General features: G+C 41.5%; 1 protein-coding gene across 1 annotated transcript in view; it reads left to right on the top strand.

Annotated features, from left to right (window-relative positions):
* GRB2 (growth factor receptor bound protein 2) overlaps positions 1 to 22,429 on the top strand; it is a 74,325-nt gene that overhangs the window by 8,385 nt on the left and 43,511 nt on the right. The window contains exon 2 of the mRNA XM_025927597.2: positions 242 to 456. Coding sequence (XP_025783382.1) covers positions 379 to 456 — 78 coding nt within the window. The 5' untranslated portion in view covers positions 242 to 378. The remainder of the gene's footprint in view (positions 1 to 241; positions 457 to 22,429) is intronic.

Raw genomic sequence — 22,429 nt, 5'->3', positions numbered from 1 at the left:
GGGAAGGAAGAGGAAGTGTGTGCCGGAATAGCTCGAGCGCCTGCCGCCATTGGCCGGCGGGCCTGTCAGTCGCCTGGGGGCCGAGCCTGCGAAGAGGAAGGAGGCGATCGGGGCTCCTGCCTGCGAGGGAGGGAGGCGGGCCGAGCCAGGGGGCGTGGGGGCTGGGGCGGCAGGCAGATTGGCAGGGCGGGGCCGCCTTCGGTGCTGGCCACTTCTCTCAACCATCCCTCTTGTGATTCAGGGCGGCATTGTGTGTCCCGGAGTGCACGAGCCGGTCCCGAGAGAGCAGCGAGGCCGAGCCCAGGGCGCTGGGTGGCTTCGGCAGGGAAGACTCCCTTCCCCCGGCTTCAGGCTGCTGAGCACTGAGCGGCGCCCAGAATGGAAGCCATCGCCAAATATGACTTCAAAGCTACTGCTGACGACGAGCTGAGCTTCAAAAGGGGGGACATCCTCAAGGTAAGTGTGATGCCACGCAGATGCTGAGATGGCCTCCCCTTGTACTCCCCTACCTTCGTTTACCCTGATAACACACAAAGAAGCCGAGCTCCTCCTTTCTCAGTGCCCGCGTTGACCATTTACCATCGGGCGCGCTCTGGATAGCTGAGATAGATGCTGAGTGGAATATTAAATATGACTTAAGACGGTTGGGGTGATGTATGGTCTTTAACTGCCTTTGTGTGAGTGCCTCCAGTATCTCTATTTGCTTGTTGTTTGCACGTAAAGTCAGAGCAGCGTGATTGTCACAAGGAAGTATCGGAGTAGCCTGATACATTTTGCAGTTTTATTAAGCATTAGGGGATTTTTTTTTTTAAAGACTTAAACTTGAAGTATTTATGTAAAAGCACTCAGTCTTATCTTACACAGTCAAGGTTTTGCATTCTGGAACATGATGCTAGTTGGTTAGAAATTAATTTCCTCTAGTTTTGGGAGGCAGTTAGAAGTATATGCCAAAACTCATTAAAGAACCTCAGTGTATTTTTATTCTTTGTGAGGAAACTAGTGGAGTTCTAAATCCTGAGGTTTGTTGTGTTGTTGTACAAGTCACAGGGCGATTTTCTCAAAAGAAACTTGAGCAATTACCCTGTGTTAAACTCTAATTGCACAAAAGAAACCTGCTGACAGTTTAAAAATCAGCTTCTTTACAGTTTGCAGCTCATTCTGAGCCCAAACTATTTACAGGAGGATTCACTTTCCACCTGGCACATGGTAATTATGTTGTTTACCCAATTGACGGCAGCAGCTTGCCCTTTTGGGTATGTAATTTATTTTTACAAGGGTGGGTGTTATCGAATAATGTGTCAGCTCTGCATGAGGAGAACCTGAAGTTGAGTGTTTGCATGTTCACTGCGTCCCAACTTCCGACATTTTTTTCCTCTGAGCCTAGTCTGATGGTTGGGGGTTTGCCACCCATTTGTTTACTACCCCTGAATGAAAATTATGAGAATTTTACAAAGAGGCACAAAGTGGAAATGTAGAAATATCCCCTATAGAAGGACGGGTTTTTTTGTTTTTTGTTTTTTGTTTTTCGTTTTTCTTTTGAGTCCTTCAGACCTGTGCGTAGCTACTATTTTGCTCTCTTTGCCGGAGGCATAGAGTTCAACTCTGAAGTTACCTGCTCAGTAGTTTCTTGATGTTAGGTTGTATTTCATAGAAGGCAATATTGAAGAGCCCTTGAAAGAGAAGGAAAGTGTGTTCTTTTCAGAACTGTTTTTTTGTGATGCCCAGCTTTCTCAGGGTATTCTCCAAGTCAGCACTGAATCGTCAGCAGACAGAACCAGCTATAGGTTTTAGGGTAATATATGTGTTCTGTTTCTGTTTTCTTAACTAGAAGTCAGAGCAAGGGACCAGACATAACTTGAACTATTAAGTTACTCTTTCATTGGTGTACAGAGGAGTAATTTGATGTGTTCATAGGTGATTACTGTTTTCAACAGATAACCAGCTTGTGGTATCATCAGAAGATTGGCTACTCGAATATTGTCCTCCTGAAACCAGTGTAACAGTGAACATTAACTATAGTGGAATTTAAACAGTTGGCTGTTCAACTACCCGTATCTGTTGCTTGTGCAAAACCCTGTGGGGCCTTCCCTGCCGCCCCCCAATACAAACGTAGATTTCTCCATTAAGCTTACCCAAGAAACTTAAACCTAGAAGCCTGGTAGTTCATATTTTCCTCTACGTTTACCCTGTTACATATTTAGCACTAAAGCAACAAAACTAAGGATTTGAGGTCTATTTTTTAAGAGTTTTTAGGCAAGAGCTTTTCCCTGAGTGTTAACACTGAAGTTTATGCTAGACCTAGACCATGAGGATCTTGTAAGTTCTCCAGCTTCAGTTGGTAAGCTCACGAACAAGTGTGAAACCCTTCTCTCCCATCCTATAATTAGAGAAGAGGGTACTGTTTAACATTCCCCCAGAAATTGTTCTGTTGGGAGAGAAAGTGAGTCAGAGTGCTCACATTTACTTTCAGATTTTCTTTGGGAAGAGAAAAATACATATATTTGCTTCTTTCCAATTTGGTAGATAACTGGCATATGAAGTCATAATGTCATTATTACTCTTGAATGGTGACCGTTAGCTGTTTGTTAGTAATCTTGTGGCTTTACTCCAAAAAGAAAAAAAAAAGTGCTAATACAGTAGTTGCCCTTTGTCTCATGATTCTGTGGAACAGCTGAGTGAAGAGGAGGGACATTGCTTTATCTTAAGAACTGTTATTTTAAAAAGCAGTGTTTTCTCCATTTGATTATTCAGGGAGTAACTGGTTTCATTTGAGTGGCTTTGATTTGATTTGATAGCTCTTAAGGATGTTAGTTGTGAGCCAAAGCATGTTTATAAGTGGCTGGAATAGCATTGACCAGTTTGACATGATTGAAATAGGGCTATATTTGCCCTCTTTTGCTAAGGGAGGGTGTGTGTACATATGGGCATCGAATACATTTTATTTGAAGATAATGCCCTAGAAAAGGGCTTAGCCCTTTGCCTCTGAGTAGAGTTCAGAAAGATTACATCCTCTCACTGTCTTGGAGCGCCTGGTTAACTTTGGTTAATGTGGACCCCATCCTCCAGCAGACCACTTCTTTACTTTCTTTCTACATGTTGACTCGTGCTGCTCTGAGAAAAGAGACAAAAATGAAAACATTTCACTGGAAACCTAAAATAGAACTAAATGCTTCAATATATCTCCTTTGTTACTGTCCCTTGTCTGTGTGTGTGTGTGTTTTTTTTTTTTTTTTTTTTTTTTTTGGAGGGGAGGAGAAGAAGGGCACTGGGGCATAGAAATGGAAGGAATTGGTCTGTTGCAATTTTCAGCCTTGCGTGGCTGAAATGAACCTAAATTTCCCTGCTGTTGTAGTGCAGGCTTCAGATAGTCCCAGGGGTTCTCCACCAGACAAGGCCCCTGAATCCTCTCCCCTATAGCGCATAACACATCTGAGCTTACCTCCGAGGTAGATCTGTCATTTAGGGGCTTATGTGCCTGTGCTTCAGGCAGTGCTGCGTACGAATTAAGAGACCATTTTGAGCTCTCAAACCTGTGCTCATTCCTTTCTAGAGTTGGTGGCTTTTCTTTGCTGTCAAGGCAGACCTTTGATTCTAGAAGAGAACCAGCAGTGGCTCGTCTAGGTGTCTTCTGCTCATTTGGCACTAACTACCTTTATCAGTTTCCAAGACTGCTTTAGAAATTGGTCTTGAGGGGTGCCTGGCTGGCTCGGTGCACGTGACTCTTGATCTCTGGGATGTGAGTTCAAGCCCAGCGCTGGGTGTAGAGATTACTTAAAAATAAAAATCTTAAAGAAAGAAAGAAATAGGTCTTGGCTTCACACTCGGCTCTTTGAAGCGTTCTATCTTGGTGCAGATGACCGTTTTAATGTCACATTTACTGAGCATCTTCTTTAGCCACACTCTGGGATAAGTTGCTTTGAAAGTTGGGGAAGAAATACAGGTTATACTTTCTCCCTTCAGGACCTCTAAAATCAAATATGAGAAGTGAAATTAATATGTGAAACAGGATATGGCAGTATACAAAATTAGAGGATTTTTAGAACAGGTGAGGACCTTTTAAAAGGTCTTAATTTAGATTTTATTTTTTAGATGAGGAAGTGGCCCACAGAGGTTAAATGATCCAAGATCACAACTCTTAGTAAGTACTTAGTAAGGAACTGGGTTTTTTTGTTTTTTAATTTTGTTAAATGTTTCTTTAGTTTTGAGAGAGACAGAGCATGTGGGGGGGGGGGGGGGTGGCAGACACAGAATCTGAAGCAGGCTCCAAGCTCTGAGCTGTCAGCACAGAGCCCGATGTGGGGCTCGAACTCACACTCCATGAGATCATGACCTGAGCTGAAATCAAGAGTCAGACTCCACCGACTGAACCATCCAGGAGTCCCAGTAAGGAACTGGTATTTATTTAATGGAATACAGAGTTGTGTCACACACTGTGACTGCCAGAGTAATAATGTAGGAAGGGCAGAGATTGGTAAGAGCTGAAGTCTGAGAATGATGGTTGGAGGGTGTGTGACTTAAACCCGACCTCGTGAGATGGTGAGGGGGAGTGGGTGCTTGTGTTTGAGATAGGAATGCTAGAATGGGGTTGAAGACTGTGCCATAGTAGAAAAGAAGGTAGAATTGGAGCAAGATAAGAAAAAAGAGTAAGAATTTGATCTGTCTTTAAGCCTTTAAAGGCTTTTAGCTGATGAGGGAAGTGTTCTGTGATAGGAGGGAAGCCTGGAGCCCCAGCCTGGAAGGTTGCAGTTAGCCGCCTGGGAGGCAAGTGCCTGCATAGGTGTCAGAGGCTAGGAACAAAGGTCGGGGGTGGATGGCGTTGAGAGATGCTGGGGGAAAAATAATGGAATTTCTGCTGGGGACATTTGGAATAAATCCGTGTAGCTGAGAGAAGAATGCCCACTGAGCCTGTTCCTGAGAAGTCAGGAATCTGAACTGGGGTTGAATTGGTAATAGTTTTCACAGCCGCTAGAACTCCTGAATTTGGGTACAGGAGTCTCATTTCAGGTATTTGAATGATGAAACACAGGATGGGATTTAAAGTACTTAATAAGGAACTGTTTCAAATTCCTAGTATCAGTCTGCTTGGTGGAAGCATTTCTCTGCCTGTTGATAAGAATTCTTACTGATCTTGTTGACTAAAACCAGAATTTTGCATTTAATTTTTACGTATGAGGATGATTTGAATTCTCTTAGAACAAATGATTTGTTTGTTTGCCTTTGAGTGTACGCACTTTTCCCCCGTCATCTGAATGGACTGTTTCCACGTAGGTGCTAAGAGTGAGATTTCGGTTCCCATACAGGGCTCCTTCTGGGGGCCTGGCCGAAGACCAGTCATCCCTGTTTAGAGGAAGAAATGAGTAAGGGAATACAGTGTTCCTTCGGGGGTCTTTCGGTTTGAATAGCTCCCATTTATGGAGCATTTACTATGCCCCAAAGTCGTACATTATTTCTAGTTTGGGTACTAAAAGGTTGGCCCTCGTTAGCCTCATCTTACACCTGCAGAAACAGGCTCACAAGTGAAGTAACTTGCTCAGGTTCACATAGTGCAGTAAGTTACAAAGCTGGGGCTTGGTCTCAGGTCTGGCTGCAATGCTCCCTCCGACAGCACGTTACTGCTCCTTTTAACTGTCAGGTGTGAGTAGCCCAGAAATGTGAGGCATCAGCAGACCTGCTTTGCTCACCTGCCAGGCCTGGACAGCCGGCCTGTGGCACTCTTCTACTGAGTGACTTATTGGACATCCTGTCTAAAGTAAATTGACTTCAATAGTGAAAGAAGTGGAGAAAATGAGGTCATTTTGCCTGTCAGATTAGCAAAGATGATAAAAATTGACCCCACCTTGTGTTGGCCAGCATGTGGAGAAACGGGCTCTGTCACCTTCTGCCAGCGGAGGTTTGTACCAATAATGCAGTTTTTCTTAAAAAATTTTTTTATAATGTTTATTTCTTTTGAAAAAGACAGAGAGACAGAGCCAGAGCACAAGCACGGGAGGGGCAGAGAGAGAGAGAGGGAGACACAGAATGGGAAGCAGGCTCCAGGCTCTGAGCTGACAGCAGCAAGCCCGATGTAGGGCTTGAACTCATGAGGCATGAGATCATGACCCTGAGCTGAAGTTGGACTCTCAACCGACTGAGCCACCCGGGTGCCCCAACAATACAATTTTTCTGAATGGTGTCTTGGTGACACGTATCAGAACATGAAACGACCCGGCAATTCTACTTTTAAAAATTTATTCTAAGAAAATTCTCAAACAAGTTTGTGTAAATGTAGACATAGGATATTTACTTCAATTAATATATGTACCACCTGGAAAATAAGTTTTTGCAGTTAAATTATGAAACATGATGCATTTCAGACATGTTAAAATGTGTAAAAAGAGGCATCTTTAAATTGATGGAATTAACCATATTACAAAAAACAAACAAACAAAAAAAAACCACCAAAACCCCAAACCTAAGTAGCCCATTAGTAGGACGCTATGTAAGCAGGTTATCGTGCCGTGAGATGGAATGCTATGAAGGTGTTAATGTTGGTGTAAATCTATGTCAACACAGAATGTCTACACTTGGCACAGAGAAGTGTTTAAGTGGATCTTTTTTTAAAAAGTAGTAATGTAACTAGTACATTGAGTGCTCAGGATGTCCTTGCAGGAAGCTAAGTATTTTACTTCCATTCCCTTTTAGCCCTCCAAAGAATCTTAACAAAGATGCTGTTATTCCCATTTTACTGATGAGGGATGTGAGGGTTAGGTTCAGTAAGTGGCCCGAGTTCACCAGTTAGCATTCAGATTCAGACCGGTTTGGATCCAGATTCTGTGTTCTTAACTGCCACCCTGTAGGGCCTTTTCATTCCCAAATGAGGTCAAACTGGAGAGGGAGCTCCCATTAGGGGTATTTCTGTTTGCTTGCTAAATACGTGGACTTTCTGAATGGTCCTCTAAAAGGTAACAGTGGTAACCTCCAAGGGGCTTGATTTCAGGTGATTTTTTTTCCTTCTTCTTTTGTACTCTTTTGTCTTACTTTAACCAATTTATAGTTTTATGAAAACAATAAAGTTATGGGCATCTGGGTGGCTCTGTCCCTTAAGCATCCAACTTCAGCTCAGGTCATGATCTCAAGGTTCGAGTGTTCTGGCCCCATGTTGGGCTCTGTGCTGACAGCTCAGAGCCTGGAGCCTGCTTCGGATTCTGGGCCTCTGTCTCTCTCTGCCCCTCCCCTGCTCACACTCTGTCTCTTTTTGTCTCTCAAAAATGGATAAATATTTTTAAAAAATTAAAAAGGTTATATTGAAATAGTAGTTACCATTTTGTATCCATTTTATTTAACGGATATTCCGGGAAGTTAAAGTGCTCTGGTCAGCATGTTTGTTTTGTTTTAATGTTTGTTTATTTTTGAGAGAGACAGAATGCGAGCAGGAGAGGGGTAGAGAGAGGGAGACACAGAAACCGAAGCAGGCTCCAGGCTCTGAGCTGTAGGCACAGAGCCTGACACGGGGCTCAAACCCACGAACCGTGAGATCATGACCTGAGCCGAGGTCGGACATTTAACCGACTGAGCCACCCAGGTGCCCCCAAGATTTATTTGTTTTTTAATGTTTGTTTATTTATTTTTTTTTTTGAGAGAGCTAGTTCGCATTTGTGCGAGCAGGGGAGGGGCAGAGAGAGAGAGGGAGAGAGCGGGAATCCCAAGGAGGCTTTGCATTGTCAGTGCAGAGCCAGACTTGGGGCTCGTTCTCACCAATTATGAGATCGTGACCTGAGGTCTAGATTTGGACTCTTAACCACCTGAGCCACCAGGTGCCCCAGTTGGGTTTTTTTAATAGCTGAGACTTAACCTGCTTTTAAATCTTTAGGCTGAAATTCACTGTGTGTCAGTGTCCTAAAACTTAGAGACATTTTAAAAAGTGATTCAAAATGACTTCAAGGAAAATCTTGGTCCTTTTGGCAAGTTTGGTGAAACTGGCCCCTCAGTTTCACCTCCTTGTGGATGTGGAATGAGAGACATCTGCAGTATTGTGATAAAGAACACGTACTCCAACACTCCAGGCTAGACCTACCTGCTTTGAATCCCAGCTCAGCCATTGGGAGAGCTGGCATTTTGATCCTGGGCGATTTACTTTGTGCTTTGGTTCAACCATGTGTAAAATGGAACGAAGAACACCTACCTTCCTAGAGTCACAATGAAGATTTAAAAAGCTAATATGTTAGTGTACTTAATGCTGTGATTGGACTAAAGTAGACGACAAGGCTAGCTGCCATTAGTTTTGTGTTTTGATTAGTTTTTAAAAAGGTTTGTTTGTTTATTTAAGTAATCTTTATGCCAAAGGAGGGGCTTGAACTCAATGACCCCAAGATCAAGAGTCGCACCCTCCACCGACTGAGCCAGCCAGGTGCCCCTGCCATTAATTTTATTCATGTTATTCAGGTACACAGCTTTGATAAGATGTCAGTCCAACCGATGGCTCAGGTTAAGTCACATGACTCTACCCATAAAACCAGCCAGGTTCTTGTCTTGACATTACCTCAAAGTCAGAACTGTTTAAACCTTGTTGTAGAGCTCAGCTAAAAGTATGGCATTGGTGGAGGGTTGTGTGGAAGACAAGTGGTTTCTCCATCCTTAAAGTCTTTGGTTTCTCTCAGGATTGAACCCAAAAGCGAGGAAATGGGCACCTGCCCAGCATTCTGCTGGGGGCCTTCCTTTTGTAGACTTCTTGGCTGAATGGAGCTTTAGCGTTGTGCTATTGGCCAACATTGAGATAGGTGAGAAACAGCCTTGGGAAAGTTCGTTATTTTATTTACTGTAGGGGTATTAAGGAGTCTTTCACTGTTTGTAAGTGTCCTCGGCGAGAAAAGATTCTCTTCTGGTCTCAGTGCCAGAAATAGGCGGATTTTCCCCCCAAACAACTTTCTAAAATCTTAGAGATGCTTAAATACGGCTTTAACATGTTTCCTTCTTTACCTTATAGGAAAGCTTAGAGCCTACTTGTGTCCCATTTCTAGCATCAGTTCTTATGTTTTCTGTCCAGATATTTTTACCCCAACAGGTGCTGAGGGTTGTGGGTAAAATATTGGAAGTATTTTCTCACTTTAACAATAGCTTGCTTGCTTTTTGCTTTTTGTTTCTAATACCTCTTTAATGTCTATTTTTGTTGTTAATTTTTAACTAATTTATTCTTTAACAGCAGACTTTTAAAACCTAGGTTTAGGGGCGCCTGGGTGGCGCAGTCGGTTAAGCGTCCGACTTCAGCCAGGTCACGATCTCGCGGTCTGGGAGTTCGAGCCCCGCGTCAGGCTCTGGGCTGATGGCTCAGAGCCTGGAGCCTGTTTCTGATTCTGTGTCTCCTTCTCTCTCTGCCCCTCCCCCGTTCATGCTCTGTCTCTCTCTGTCCCAAAAATAAATAAACGTTGAAAAAAAAAAAATTATTAAAACCTAGGTTTAGCAAAATGACAAAAGCCTTCTGTAGAACTTTGCTTTTGAAAAATACAAAAAGCATCAAATTAGTTATAAAGTGAGGGGAAATTTTGAACCTTGAAACTGTAGGCTTTGCAGAGAAATAGAGGGGAGCATGTGTTATCAGTGAGAAAATAGGTTATTGCCTGTCGTCTTTGTGTTATTCTTGCATAGACCTTTATTTTCATAGAGAAGTATGGTTTATTTTTTATTTTTATTTTTGAGAAGTATGGTTTAAAATGGATTGCTAGGGGAAAATATATTTATAGCATTTTATTAGCAATATTTCCACTTTAGTTTAACATTTAAAATTACGTTAATACACATTCATAGAAAAAAACAGGAAGCTCAAAATCCTGCATGTTCCCCTCCCCCTGTAATTTTATGATTTCAGATCTCTTCTAGGTTTTATTATTATATATACATTTTCGTAATGCTGTAACTGTAGTAGACTTAAAATACAACATATGTTACCATTTTCCCATATTGGTTTTACTGATTTTTTTAAAAATATTTATTGATTCTGAGAGTGAACATGAGCAGGGGAGGGGCAGAGAGGGAGACGGAGAATCTTAAGCAGGCTCTGAGCTGCCAGCAACTCAGGCCTTGATTTCTGGAACCATGAGATCCTGACCTGAGCTGAAATCAAGAGTCAGATGCTTAACCGACTGAGCCACCCAGGCATCCCAGTTTTACTGATTATTTGTAATGGTTTGATATTAAGTACTTTTAAAGTTAACGATCATAATAGACTTAACTATGTCCCTATTGCTGATATTTACCTTGTTTCTGATGATAATTTTGTTCATAATTTCAAAGGAGGTTCTTGGTGTATATGATCTACTTCCCAAAAGGGCTGAACAGATTACCTGCTTGACTTTGGTTAAATGACAGTGGCTCATACTGCATAGCCAGAATACATAATAGCACAGCTAATGTCTGCTTCATGCTTCAGTCTCCTTTAACACAGAACATTATTTCAGTTTGACAGTGGAACCAGATGGTGTGAAGCAAGGGAACCTCCACTCAGCATCTAAGATACTTGACAGCAGCACATAGATTTTCTGAGGCACATTTTATTTTGTGCTATTCCTTCTGCTGATAATTTGCTTTTATTTATTTTTAAGTTTATTTGTTTTGAGAGAGAGAGAGCGCCGTGTGTGTAGGGGGGGATGGGCAGATAGAGGGAGAGAAGGAGAGAATCCCAAGCAAGCTCTGCTCTGTCAGTCCTGGAGCCCAGGGCGGGACTTGAACTCCTAAACCGTGAGATCATGACCTGAGCCAGAATCAAGAGTCGGACACTTAACTGACTGAGCTGACCTGAGCTACCCAGGTGCCCCTAATCTGCTTTTATAGCTGTGTCAGGTTAATAAGTAATTTTGATAGCTGGGAAGTTTGGTATGTATTCATAGATGTAGTTTTATTTTATTTTATTTTACTTTTAAGTTTATTTATTTACTTAAGTAATGGCTACACCCAACATGGGACTCAAACTCAGAACGCTGAGATCAAGAATTGTGGGCTCTTTTGACTGAGCCAGCCAGGCGTCTCTTGTAGGTGTAGTTTTAATTCCGTTTTACTTTGCCTAAATGAAACCCTTCTAGAGGAAATCATCCATGGTAACTTATGTTTAGAAAAACAAACCAGGTTTTGTTAGTTGATGCTGTAAATGTTGAGCTCTTTAGAGCCAGGACCTTCTGCTGAGAGCTTTTAACAAAAAGGTAGAATGACTTGCTGAAGCATCCTCACCTTACATGTACTGCAGTATGAAGAAAAAAAACTGTTGGTAACGGTTTTCTCTGGATATTTGAGATTATGGTGAATTTTCATTTTCTGTAGCATGTATTTCTATAATTGATGTTTTTGTAAACATTTGTTTCATAACCAGAAAAGCAGTAAAAAACACCACCACAATAATTTTTCAAATGTCAGTTTGCAAATCAACAAACATTGGGAGGCCTGTTTTGCTTTCTTAACAAGAGGGAAAAAACACTGTATAGCCTCGTGGAGCAAATTTGTTTTATGTTTTATGTTCTATGTTTTTTGTTTTACTCCTCTTGGTTTGGAAACCCAAACATCCTCCACATCATCTAGGACTATTGCACAGGCTTTGTGTAGAATGTGTGGCCGTGAACTAGAAGCATGCTCAGCCCTTTTCCTTGTGAATAGTTTGACCCTGAAACTGGTCTTGCCACCCAGATCTAGTTATTTCCCACTCATCTTTTCCAGACAAGTGATATGAAAGGAATGTTATGTGCTTTCCTACATATTTAATGTTCACTTAAATCAGTTTTCAAACTGGATTAAAATTACTAATGCAGCCAAATTGCACTTCTCAGAGGTTTAATTATTCATTTCTCCTTTTGTCCATATTTAGGTCTAGTCAAACTGACATTTTGTTATTTATCAACTTTAATAGAATGTGTAGCTTAGAAAAGTAAAATTAAGACAAAAAGGTTTGAAGTTATTAATGGTTTCTAGTTAATCTATTATGCAGTAAAAATCAGGTGTCTTCATTTTATTCTTTTTTTAAATATTTTTTACTGTTTTATTCTTCAGAGAGAGAGAGAGACAGCATGAGCGAGGGAGGGGCAGAGTGAGAAGGGGACACAGATTCCGAAGGAGACTCCAGGCTCTGAGCCGTCAGCACAGAGCCCGATGTGGGGCTCGAACCCACGAGCCATGAGATTGTGACCTGAGCCGAAGTCGGACACTCAACCGACTGAGCCACCCAGATGCCCCTCATTTTATTCTTTTTAAACACTTATTAGAATTATTTAATAGAAAAGTGTAAAAGAGAGTTGGGCCATACTCCTGTCACCCAGATAACTGTTTTTGTTTTGAAATTAAATAAATAAATGTTGCATTTATTGTTAGAAAATGTAAAAAAGGAAACTCATTGGTCAGGTTTTCTGTCACCTTTCAGGAAAAAAAAATTAATATAGCCACAGTTACTTTTTTAATGCTTTCCAGATACAGTGAGAAACACTTTGAAACCATACTCAAAATTTTAATAATGAAAATAAGCAGGTACTTCACCTTATGGAAGCAAGGACAGGGTTTCTGTTGAAGTGTACCTCTTTTGAAAATAGCAGTAGCTCAAAGGATTTCTATGCCAGGCTGTTAGAGAAGATCATAATGATTACTACTTTCTCCAAGTGACATGATACAGCTGAATCACAGTAGATCTTGAACCTGAAATTGGTGTCAGTTTTCTAAAACTGTGTTAATATTGTCCATATGAGATATCCAGGTGAATTTGTGACTAATGGCCACTTAGTGCTAGAAGTGGAAACTAGTATCCCTACAGGTCTTTTCTTGAGATTAATTGCATTATTGGTTTCCCCAATTTAGGTTACTGGTGTGGCAGAAAGAACAAATACCTATCCAGTTAGATAGTAAAGGCCTAGCAAAAAGGCATGCTTCTCATCTCCATATTCTCAAATAACCTGATGAGAAATTATTCTTGTATTACCTGCTTTGAGGTTTAGGTTTTGAGTTTTATACATAAAATAATAGCAATCTCCATTTGGAGTGAACTATGGTATTTACAGCTATAAATTTCCCTCTAAATTTTGCCTTAGCTGCATCCCATAAATTTGGTATGCAGTTATTTTTTTTTCATTCATCTCAAAGTATTTTCTAATTTTCCTTGTTTTTTTCTTTGACCCACTGGTTATTTAGAAGTGTGTTGTTTAATTTCCACATATTTGTGAATTTCCCAGAATTCCATCTGGTGTTGAATTTGTTATAATTTCATTGTGCATGTAGAACATACTTTGAATTATTTCAGTCTTTTTAAGTTTATTGGTGCTTGTTTTGTTGCCTCACAAATGATGCTGAAAAATGTTCTGCACATTCGAGATGAATGTTTATTCTCTTGTTGTTGGGTAGAGTTCCATACATGTCTGGTAGGTGGGGCCTGGCTGGCTCAGATGGTACGACATGTGACTCTAGATCTCAGAGTCATGAGTTCAAGCCCCATGACAGAGATTAGGAAAGAAAAAAGGAAAGGAAAGAAAGAGATGTCTATTAGGTCTAGTTGGTGAATTATTTTTTCCTTGAGTGTGTCATGATAATTGTGGAATTTTGGTGAATTCTTACAACTGCTTATCCAGTATCTTGGTAAATCATGACAAATTACTGAGTATGTCCTACGTGAAGGGTACTATGCTTAGTGCAAAGGGTTCAAAATATACATAATATTTAGTAATATGCTGTTTTAAGAGCTGTGCCAGAGGTGTGCACTGGATATTCTGAATGAAACAGACTTAGTGAGACATGAGTATTGAAAATTTTTTCGACATAATTTAGAAATGCTCAGGACCAATTTGTCCATCCAGCTATGCTTGATTTACTGAGAACTTCTGTTTCTAACATTAGTAGAGCTTGCTCTCAGCCCTGAAGAGATGTTGGGAGTTGTCCTAGAATACTTAAACCTGGATAGTTAATGGCCTTTCCTTGTATTTGGCAGTTATAAAAGTAGATGTGAGCCACATTGGTAATAGCGTGGCACGTGCAGGATCTTCAGAGTAATTATGACCCTTCTTTATTTAGATAAGACCTTATCTAGGTTAGTGTCTTTAAACTCAAATTTTGTGTCTCTGACACCACAACTCCCTTGAAGGAACTATTTATTTTTAAGTTTACTTAGTGTGAGGAGGGGAAGGGCAGAGAGAGAGGGAGACACAGAATCCCAAGCAGGCTCCAGGCTCTGAGCTGTCGGCACAGAGCCCAACGCGGGGCTTGAACTTACGAACCGTGAGATCATGACCTGAGCTGAAGTCAGATGCTTAACCGACTGAACCACCTGGGTGCCCCAGAAAAAATATTTTTAATGTTTATTTATTTTAGAGAGAAAGACTGTGAGCAGGAGAGGGGCAGAGAGAGAGGGTGACACAGAATCCAAAGCAGGCTCCAGGCTCTGAGCTGTCAGTACAGAGCCCGATCTCATGAACTGTGAGATCATGACCTGAGCTGAAGTCAGATGCTTAACTGACTGAGCCACCCAGGCAACCTCAAAAACTTATTTATTTTTAAATATTTATTTTGAGAGAGTGTTAGCAGGGGAGGGACAGAAAGGAGGAGAGAGAGAATGCCAAGCAGGCTCCTTGCTGTCAACTCAGAGCCCAATCTGGTGCTCAAACTCATGAACCATGAGATGTTGACCCGGGCCAAAGTCGGACACTTAACCAACTGAGCCACCCATACACCCCTATTTTATTTTTTAAGTTGTTTTTATTTAAGTAATCTCTACACCCACCATGGGGCTCAAACTCATAACCCCAGGATCAAGAGTCGCACATGTTCTTTCGACTGAGCCAGCCAGGAGCCCCTGTGTACATAGATTCTAAAAAGTACATATACATACACACACTGAAAGTTTAACATTCTCTTGAGTCCATTAAGTAGTCTCTTAAGTCCCTACTTAATGACAGTTTTCTAAAACTTATAAATTTGTTTCTGTGGAAGGTGTTATTTCTCATGTAATACATGCTAATGACATTTTAAGGCTGGAACACAAAGTGTTGGGTCTCCATATGCCTGCTCTTTAGTGCTGCACTGTTCAGTACTGTGGCCACTAGCTATATATGACTATTAAAATTTATTAATTTAAGTTAGGGGCACCTGGGTGGCTCAGTCGATTAAGCATCTGACTCTTGGTTTTGGTTCAGGTCATGGGCTCATGGTTTGTGTGTTGAAGCCCCATGTCAGGCTCCGTGGGTTTTGGGCTCAAAAGAAGTAAACTTAAAAACAAACAAAAAAAAAATTGTGTCAAATAAAAAAAATTCCATCTTCACTTGCATTGGCTGTATTTCAACATCTCAACAGCTACATGTGGCTAGTGACTACTGTATTAGTGCAGACATAAGATATTTACATTGTTGCAGGAAGTGTTTTTGGACCAGCTCTGCTATACATTGTCCCTACCTAGATAGCATTGTTAGTGTTCAAAGTATTTTGGGTTTTACCTTGGAACGCCAGGAATCCTATCTTCTCTCCTTGTAAAAGCGTCCAAGGTTACTCTGGTCCTTGGAGGTGAGGCCCTGGGGCAGACTTGGTGTGGGAGAGGGAAGGCAGAATACTGTTGTAGGCTGGGGGTAGAATTGGGGTGGGCTCTCTCTTAGGAGTTTTTCCCTGTCTGTTCTCCTCCCTTTCCTTGTGAACTTTTGGTTTCTCAAGCCCCCTTCTTCATGGTCCGTCCTGTGCCCTCTCTACTTCCAGCCTGTGCAGAGGCAGATACTTGGAACTTGTTGCCACCTGGTATTGTCTTTTCTTTTGAAAATTGAGGGACCAGAAGAGTGCTCATAGGCTAGCTCTGCTGGTATGACATATGAGGTTGTCCAGTCTAGTTCTCTCCCTTCTAATTTGGGTTCCTTGTGTCACTGGATGTGTAATGTGGTCTTGAGCTAAATGTGCAGACAGCAGCATCTGAGGTACATCTAGAGAGCAGAGGCAGCATTTCTTTGAATTCAAAAACCATAATTATTGTGTTTTTTTTCCCAGAACTGTGTTACGTAAATAATCTTAGAGAAAGTCTTAGTCTTCTTGTAGAGTCATTTTGATTCTTTGTGTCAACTTGTTCTAAAATTTTGCACAATATCCTCATCCAAAAAGCTCTACAGTGTTCTGTTGATGAATACTTTTGCCATTAATGTCAAATAATGGGTCAGTTCATCTTTATGCTATCTTTAAGCAAAATTTGGTCAAGTTTCAGTTGGTTGCATAGTTTCCCTGAACACCGAGCTATTTTACATCTTCTGGTCTTTGGTCATGTCGTTCTTTTCGTCCAGTGTAATCTTGGCTGTCTCCCATCCTTCCCTCATTACCTAGAGCAAACAGGTCCCTCTCCACTGCCCCTTGGCTCCATTGTATACATCTGGCCACAGCGTATTTCTATTCCCTATATCTCAGTAGGGCTCTGTGTCTCTTTCTTGACAGTGCCTAGCAATATGGTAGTTCATTGGGTTGGAATGGAAGCATTGAAATCCACACCACTTTCATCCTGCTCGGTACAAATTAAGTCCATAGTTGATACTGTCTTTGTTATCACCAGCATTGCACTGTCAGAGGTCAGGCTTGGTTCTTATGTTGCCTCGGCTGTTTTTGCATTAATTTAGGTGATACAGACCAGAAATAAGAATTCTTGAATTTCTGTTGTATTTTCTATTCCCTTATTTTTTGCGATTGCCTTAGGTTTCTTAGCTACTTTTTTGTGGAGTCTTTGTAAAGTTTAATTACATTTTTCTGTGCATATAATCTAAAGAATACTCAGTCAGTTTTATTTTTAAGTTATTGTCCAAAAAACATTTCCAGTTTCCTGCAGTTTTTTCTTTTGGGGCATTTATTCCATCCATAGTCATTGTGGTATTTATTTCAGCAGATAGTCCCTAGGTATATAAGAAATATTGCTATAGGAGATTCTGAATACTTAGGCTTTCTCTCTTGAGTTTGTCCTTTGTTTTATTATTATTATTATTATTATTATTATTTTTAAAAAACGTGTAATTTTGAGAGAGAGTGAGCATGAGCGGGGGACAAGCAGAGAGAGAGAGAGGACGACAGAGGATCCGAAGCAGGCTCCATGCTGACAAGGAGCAAACCCAATGTGGGACTTGAACTCATGAACCACGAGACCATGACCCAAGCTGAAGTTGGACTCTCAATGGACTAAGCCACCCAAGTGCCCCTGTTCTTTATTATTTAAGTGTAAGAAGAAGAAAGAGGAAGAAGAAGAAAGAGGAGGAGTGCTTGGGTGATTCAGCTGGTTAAGCATTAGACTCTTTATATTGGCTCAGGTTGTGATCTCACAGTTCCTTAGATCAAGCCCCACTTTGGGCTCTGCACTACAGCACAGAGCCTGCTTGGGATTCATTCATGTTCATTCATATTCTCTCTCTCTCTCTCTCTCTCTCTCTCTCTCTCTCTCTCTCTCTCTCATTCTCCCTCCCTCCCTCCCCTTGACTGTCCCTCTTCTGCTTGTGTGTGCACCAAGGGGACTCCGACACCATGACCCATGACACAGGGTGGTAGGGACACAGTGAGGGGAAGGAGGAAATGGGGGTGGCCGCATTCAGAGAAGGGAGCCAAACGTGTGACAGAATTCAACTTGCACTGCCAGACCCTCTAGGGTGCTATTAGATAGGTGGTAAATGACACATGCGTGCGGGCTCGCTCGCTCTCTCAAATAAATAAACTTAAGAAAGGATAAAACAGGAAAACATTTTCCAAGAAATAGTTTGAAGTAACCCTGATGATTTGTTCTGATTTACATAATTTACACAAGTCATAGCCTTGAAGAATGTGCCAGAGAACAACTTCACAGAGCACTGGATTTCAGGAAGAGGAGTCTTTTCTTATCAGATGTTCTCTTGAATTTACTGCTAAAAAGTGAGGTGGGTTGAGGGGAAGTGGGAAGAATTTCTTGTTTTTGAAACTTTGCCAGAACGCTCTGCTTCCAGACAATTGCTTGAACTCTTGTGTCCCTGTGCTTCCAGGGATGCTTTCTGACCTCCTGTTAGCAACACACCTAGGAGTGGAGGCATGCTTTGTGGTGCCAGGCATAGCTGTAGCCAACCTGGAACAGGCCCAAACCAAATGCGATCCTGAAGTCAGAATGAACAAATGGTATAAATAGTGTACTCTCCTAGTGGGACTCTGGAAAATCTTCATGGGAGAGTGATGCAGGCAGATCTGACAAGCTTCTGATTTGTTCATAGGCTGACATTTCAGTTATTCTGGGCCCTGAGGAGTGGGTTTCAACCAACAAGGCACTAATACCGCCTTTCCAATTTACCCGTAGAAGCCAGCTCTTGGAAATGTACATATACTGGTGATAAACTTGGAGCCGGAACAGTGACTGACCTGTGTTAACATTGTAGCCTTGTGATATTCACAGAATAATTAATTTGCATCTGTACTGTGGCCTGGCTTTAGCCATTGAATCTATGAGTCGATCTAAGCTTCAACGTTAAGCATTAATTTTAACGGGGCACCTGGCTGGCTTAGTCGGCAGAACATGCAACTCTTAATCTCAGGATCTGGAGTTCAAGCCCCTCGCTGGGCATGGAGCCTATTTAAAACAAACAAAATGTTTAAAAAAATTCCAGGGGTGCTTGGGTGGCTCAAGTCGGTTAAGTGTCCAACTTTGGCTCAGGTCATGATCTCACAGTTTGTGAGTTCAAGCCCCACATTGGCTCTCAGCTGTCAGAACAGAGCCCGCTTTGGATCCTCTGTCCTGCTCCCTGCCACCCCTCTCCCTCAAAAATAAATAAACATTTAAAAAAAGTGTTGGGTGTCTGTGCCTCTTCATTAGTAATAGGATGACTTCTAAATTAATGGTATCCTTAAAGCAAAAGGACTACATATATTTTGCGTTTTTCTAGTAGTGGTAGGTGGATTAGAGAGTCCTTAAGTTAAGTACCATCTCTGTTATGACTGGTTCCATTCTTCAGTAGGCTGGTTGGCTCGAATCAGAAAGTCCACATTTTTTACCAACCCAGCCCCTGTCAGCCCCCAGCCCTTGTCTCAGGAGTCATGTGAGGTGACTAAGCAGCTGAGCTCAGAAGAAGCAAAGGAATAAATGGGTTTTTTTTTCAGTACAAGGTTGATCAGAGTCTTAAACTTGAGTAAAGCAACATAAGATTTATATTTGCCTTCTTAAATATTTTACCTTTGGGTCCTGGCATTGTAGTGTGAGAAACCTCCAGTTTTGCTACAACTTTAAGCTACTACTCCTTGTTCTAACTTAAAATCATTGAAATAACTTCTAGTTTTGATACATCCCCTTTTGAACTCGGGACTATCTGGTGGTAAGTTGATGTAAAATGAAGGAACTCATAATACATTCCTGAGATTTTTCTCTTCATACACTGTGTTTGGGTCAGTACCCAAGCTTTTGTGTGTGTGTGTGTGTGTGTGTGTGTGTGTGTGTGTGTGTGTGTGTGTGTGTGTGCGCGCGCGCGCGCGCACACATGCACACATGTGCCAACTGTTTCGGTGTGCTTGGGACTCTGAGTTGGGCTGGTTGAGGCTCTGTGTCCCTGTGAATCAGTGTGTAAAGGAGACCATTCTCTGAAATGCATCTTCTGATAAGATGGTGATTTAGAGGATTTATAGTAACATAGACTCAGATGTAGTGATTGTGGACTGTAACTAAGTCATTTTGGACTCAGAAGTACTGCATGAAATGGTAGCTACCATCTGAGCAATCAGAACCTTCTGGGTAGGAGGAAACAGGAGTCCAGAGATGATGTGAACATGGAGATGCCTTTCTAAAGTAAAGCTTTGCTAGAGCAAGAAAATTAGCTCTTACTGAGCTCATGGTCTTGGGAGCCAGGCAGGCTTTGGACCAGGTACTTTGCTCCTTAATCTTCTCAACAGCTCAGTGAGAGAGCATTTTCAAATGCCCTAATAGCAACTCAGAGAGGTTGAGTAACTTGTGCGAAATTGCATAGCTAATGAGTGGGAGGGTAGGCATTTGAGCATAATTTGATCAGATTTAGATTTTGAACTGTGGGCTGATCAGAAGGCAGGCATTTATGTTGATTTAACAGCAGCATTTTCTAATAGGTCCTAGAACAGTGAGATTACCAAAGCTGTGTTTTGGAAAGATGACTTTGACTAGGGAAAGGTTAGAGGCAAGATAGGGCATAGGGGTGAAGAGCCAGGGCTGGAGCCAGAGAGTCTGGGTTTAGACTTCAGCTGTGCTATTTACCGTGAGTGATGTTGGGCAAGTTTTTTAACTCCTTTGTGCCAAATTTCCTCATTGGAAAAATAGGGATACTGACAGTACTCACCCGATTTTTGTGAGGATTAGGTGAATTGAGATACGTAAGTAGGGGCTCCTGGGTGGCTCAGTCGGCTAAGTGTCCGACTTCGGCTCAGGTCATGATGTCCTGGTTTGTGAGTTCAAGCCCCATGTCGAGCTCTGTGCTGGCAGCTCAGAGCCGGAGCCTGCTTTGGATTCTGTGTCTCCCTCTCTCTGCCCCTCCCCTGCTCGTGCTCTCTCTCTCTCAAAAATAAACAAACATTAAAAAAATACATAAGTATTTAAAATTGCAACTATGTAGTTGTATCCCACCAGGGTGCTGATGGGATAAGTCCTCAGGAGCAGAGGAGAGTCGCAGTCTAGAGGGCATTACAGGGGGAGAAACGCCTTCATTGGGCAAGAGGTGCAGGTGGGCAGGAAGACTGGGAGGCTTTGAGGCTAGGACACCCTGGTACCGCTAACCAAGGTGGGAAGGTGAAGGATTAGCTAATTGGGGAAAACAGCTTTAATGCTAAACCATAGGAAGAGGTTTAACTAAAAATATTGTGGACAGTTTAGAATCTACCCACGGGTGAATTAAGTAAACGGTAACAGGACCCACCTCATTGGTCACAAGGTAACTTCCTTCTGTATCTTCCATGGCAAGAAGCAGCCTTAACCTGGAGGAGCATGAATCACCCCTGTGACTTAACTGCTGTAGGCAATTCCTATTTCACTGTCTGTCTTAAAATAGAGTGATGGATGGGATCGTGACCCTTTGTGGCAAATGCTAGAATCCATTGGAGTAGACTTTCTAAATTGGTTACAGTAGAATGTAATTTTTATTTATAGCTAATAGCATAGCCCTGTAAATGAAAGATTCAAGCGAGAATTCCCATGTAAGACGCTCAAGTACTGAAGTCTTGTGTTAATTTTATACTTATCATTAGCCCAGTTATGCTTATTATGGTAGACCTAGGTAAAGCTTCCTGGCTTAGCTAAAATTATTTCTGGTTAAACAGAGCTAATTCGTATGAACAGAAGGTTGAAAACACAGGTACTTCTCCCTAAGTCCAGTGGAGAGGGACCATTAACAGTGCTGTCAGTTGTCAAGGGGAAGTTGTTTGCCTCCATTTCATCAGAGTACTATCTCTGTGAGATTCCTAAAGCCTTGTAATATACCAAAATGGGACTTCTGCTGACTGCTGTCTATCACAGGCTATTTTCCCTGGGAATCTTTGGCTTCCTGGTGGTCTGTTTAGTTATTGATGTAAGAACTGTTTGCTGAATCTCTGTCGCAGTACTTCTTAACCTGTTTTTGGAGGTCACACCTTTGAAAATCTGTTAAAAACGATTTCCTGCCTTCCAAATGTATATAAAAAGACTCTGTATTAAGAACCTCTGCTTTATTTTAGAATATGCTAGGTGTTGAGGCAGTTCAACATAAATGTAAAACAATTCCTGTCCTCCAGGAATTTAGTATTTAGTTGAAAAGAAGTGACTAATACAGAAACAGTTATGTTTACGTGTAACAACATAAAGTTCCCAGGATGTAGCTGGTGTTATAGCGGATGTTCAATAAATGAGGTGGTTATAATAGTTGGCTGCTGTTAACTATTCAGAGAAGGCATCGAACATTCAGAGAAAGTAGCTGTTGGAGATTAAAGGTAAGAAGTAACCTTTAACTGATCCTGAGTGGCTAAGATCTGGATAGGTAGAAAAAGGTGGTAGTATTCACAGAGGGTTGGAGTGTACATGGAATATGAGTTTCAAAAGAATCAGTATGGCAGTGTCTTTTTTTTGTAATTAAATATGTGACGGTTCCTGATCACTGCCCAAATCTAGCCCAATCCACCCAGAAATAATCACTGTTTATATTTGCTTTTCTTTTCTAATGATCATTCTTCTAGACATTTTTAAAGTAGAGATCATACCATATGTGAAAGTGCCTCTTAAAAAATCGGTATTTTTCCATTGCATTAAGCTGCTGTTGTTTGTGTACAACAGAATATGCTACTCACTGGTCTAAATATAGGCTTATGTTATCAGAAAGATCAAAGGTTGGGTAGAGATCAGATATGGTTTGATCAGGGCCTCAGCTCACTGTCTCCATAATTTTTTGGTAGCTATGCCTTGTTACACGTATTAGCTTTGCTCTGAGGCTGGTTTTCAGTGTGCCTATCACAGGGACCTTGACTAAAAGATATACTAATATTAGGGGGGAGAGAAGTG

Source organism: Puma concolor, chromosome E1 (assembly GCF_028749965.1).
Source record: "Puma concolor isolate L17-30 chromosome E1, mPumCon1.1.hap2, whole genome shotgun sequence".
NCBI classification, from domain to species: Eukaryota; Metazoa; Chordata; class Mammalia; order Carnivora; family Felidae; genus Puma; species Puma concolor.
Note: the sequence above shows the minus strand (reverse complement) of the source record. Positions and strands in the feature narration are given on the sequence as shown.